Source organism: Daktulosphaira vitifoliae, unplaced genomic scaffold (genome assembly GCF_025091365.1).
Source record: "Daktulosphaira vitifoliae isolate Bord-2020 unplaced genomic scaffold, ASM2509136v1 Scaffold_2, whole genome shotgun sequence".
Lineage (NCBI taxonomy): Eukaryota > Metazoa > Arthropoda > Insecta > Hemiptera > Phylloxeridae > Daktulosphaira > Daktulosphaira vitifoliae.
This window is the reverse complement of record NW_026099573.1, coordinates 2,246,776-2,249,843: the sequence shown is the minus strand read 5'-3', so window position 1 is coordinate 2,249,843 and position 3,068 is coordinate 2,246,776. Positions and strand designations below refer to the sequence as shown.

The 3,068-nt window shown below is 28.4% G+C and overlaps 1 protein-coding gene across 1 annotated transcript; it reads left to right on the top strand.

Annotated features, from left to right (window-relative positions):
• The first annotated feature begins 1,071 nt into the window (after nucleotides 1–1,071).
• LOC126900096 (uncharacterized) lies at nucleotides 1,072–1,873 on the top strand. Its single transcript, XM_050675554.1, has one exon. It carries the CDS (start codon nucleotides 1,072–1,074, stop codon nucleotides 1,807–1,809), a length of 738 nt encoding a protein of 245 aa, XP_050531511.1. The 3' UTR covers nucleotides 1,810–1,873.
• Nucleotides 1,874–3,068: the final 1,195 nt, after the last annotated feature.

Genomic DNA, 3,068 nt, shown 5'->3' with positions numbered 1-3,068 from the left:
TTATTGTTAAAAATTAGTTTTATTCTTAACAATAAAAAAATATGCATTGACATAAAAATTATAATAGGCAATTAAATATTATTTATATGACATCAATTTTTAAAAAATATCAAACGACAATTTTGTATCTGATTTCAAAATAAAATGTATTCACCAAAAAGCTTTTTTATTTATTAATCCGTCATTATTATTTTTGTAATAAATATTTAATAATTTAGTATATCAGTTTATATTATAATACGATTTCAAGTTAATAATTTTATATGGTATTCATTGTTACTATTATGACTTTTTATATTAGTCGAATTACATTTGCATCATGGGTGCAACTAACTCATATTAAATTTTAGTTGCTCTTAGTTACCAAATTCAGTACACAATTACAAGCATGTAAACAAAAGGTTTCATTTACAAATTTGCAATAAATATTTCAAAATATTAATGTTTTCAAATTACACTTAATACTTCACTAGATGAACAGTTCAAAAAATGGCTTCCAATGGTTCAAAAAGAATAAATCTAAAAGCAAAATGTCGATATTTGCCGTGAGATCGGTCATCAGTAAACGAAAATTAGGTCATGACATTCATGACAGACTTTTCAAAGCTAGACTTAATTCGTATGAAACAAAAAAAAAAGAGTTTTTGTCAAAATCTGTTGAATTGAATGATGCTTATGTCAAGTGTAAAGAAATATCAAACTATGTTTCATTACCATTAATGGAACATTTTGAAAACGTCCATGATGTGGTAAATGCATTTTATTTTAACTTAATTGATTATTTAAAAAGTTACTGTTTATTTGATCACAGTATTTTTAACATATAAAGGTGTATTAAAAATTTTATCGAAATAAATTGTAATTATTTTTCCAGCATAATATACCCTGACTAATAAGTACAACTTATTAATTTTAGCCACTCATCCGAATGAGCAGAAACATATTATTTCAAAATTTTGAATATTATAAATATTACATTATTTCCAAATAATAAAAATCAGAGCGGTAACGTTTGATAACTACAGTCGATAATTTTGTTAGGTAGTTCGGATTGTGGACAAGATATTTGATATGCGAACTTTTCCTAGTAGAAACAGCATAAAAAAAGAAAATTTCTACGAATTAGAACACAAATCAACTAGTCAGTTTACGGCTAACATTATTCTCGAAGACATTATGGTGTGGTCCTCCGATTCCCCGACAGAGAAAGTATTGAGCTCTATTGCGGGAAAGTTAATCGATATTCATGCTAATCTTTGGGAAAAAATTATTTATCTTATAAAAAGAAACACGCGGTTACAAGAATTGGTGTTATCAGTTTCGGACGTTGACCAAAACGTTAATCGTGAAATCGTGTCGTTACTTGTCGAAAATCCACCGGTCGACTTGAAATCGATTAAAACCGAACAAAAAATGTTACTCCTGGAAGTTATGTCAAATCTCGAAACACTATTGAATCGATTCGTTAAAAAACACTCAGATACAATAATCAGTCGTAATAAAAGTCATTTGTTGAACTTGGAAGGAGATGGATTACACGAGAATACTAAATGGTTTTTAAAACACCACAATAAAACAACAAGACAAATAAAAAAACTTGAAAAAAAGTTGATCATAGTAAACGAACAGCTGAAAATAATCGATAAAGAAAAGGGAGATCTTTTGGACATTATACAAAAAAGTCAATACACATCGCAAATCGACGTTGTACTTTTGAAATTACAAAAAGAAAAAGAAAAATCTGCTCATTTGCAATCTATTGTTGACGATATGTATTTATCCAGTGCAAACAATCGAAAACATAAATAATTATCAAATATCAACATTTGATAAATTTTATATAAAAACATTAGGAGAAATTATTTTTAATCGATTTTTAATATCCCCGTAGTTTGCGCTATTAGAGATTGTGTATTCAATTTCCTTTCAAAATTGGTCACTTTTTTTTTTTTTTATAAAAATAAAATATCAATACTTTGCACATGTATAAAAGATAAATCGTCGATACCGATATGAATACTTCAATTAGCTATATAAAGTATAATACAATGCAATAAGCTAATGTGTTATGTCGGTGTTGTCTGGAGCTATGGTAGTAATTGTTCAACCAAAATTTTATATTTGAATAATAATAATAATAATGAATAAGAGGACATTCATTCAAGTACTATTTTTCGGCGCATCAAAACATGTCTTGAGCGATCACAGATTCAGGAAGATTGAACGAGGATTGAGAGACGTCAATATGTCATATAATCATGATACAATTCTCTACGTCTGTACATGGACGATTTTTGAAAAAAGTTATAGTCTTTCAAAGTTAATGTTTTTTTTTTCAAAACTGTTATCACTTTGTTTAAAATCGGATTATCGATAATTGTTCACGTACAGATGTAAATAATTTTTGTCATATTTAATTCTAAACAATCCTCCGGAATATGTGATCGTCCAACACGCCTCTTCTTATATTTTTTCAATTATTCATACCGTTTTGTGACGGCGCAATTAGGCAAGTCCGTTTCGCTCGTGCAATTGTCGGTGGTAACATCATGAAATTGTTATCGTAGGCGCGGTGACAAAAACAGTAATACATTTATTTCTAATTGAGTATATTTTCAATTATTTTCAATAATATAATATTTCAAAAAAAAAAAAAATTACTAAATATATTTACTAATTTTAGTTATCCTACAGTGTAGGACCTACACTGTCACCTTGTTATCGTACATTACAATATTGTAATTTTTTGAGGGATTTCCCAATTTACGGTGGGGACGTAGCATAGTTGGGTCCGGTTTATATTTAATCTGACAGTGATTAAATATACTATCATGAAAAAAAAAAAACCCCAGCACAGGGGGGTCGCGGCACAGTGGTGACGTGGCATAGTTGGATCAAGTATAATGATATCTGACAGTGATTAAAATCACTATCAAAAAAAAAACGCTTCGATGCAAATCTTTAGATAGTGTTTAATTTTAAAAAATTGGTGGATTATTCCAAAAGCTTCATAAACTGCTAGTTCCTTATTAATATCCTGATTAAGATAAAGTATGTCGAATGAAAAA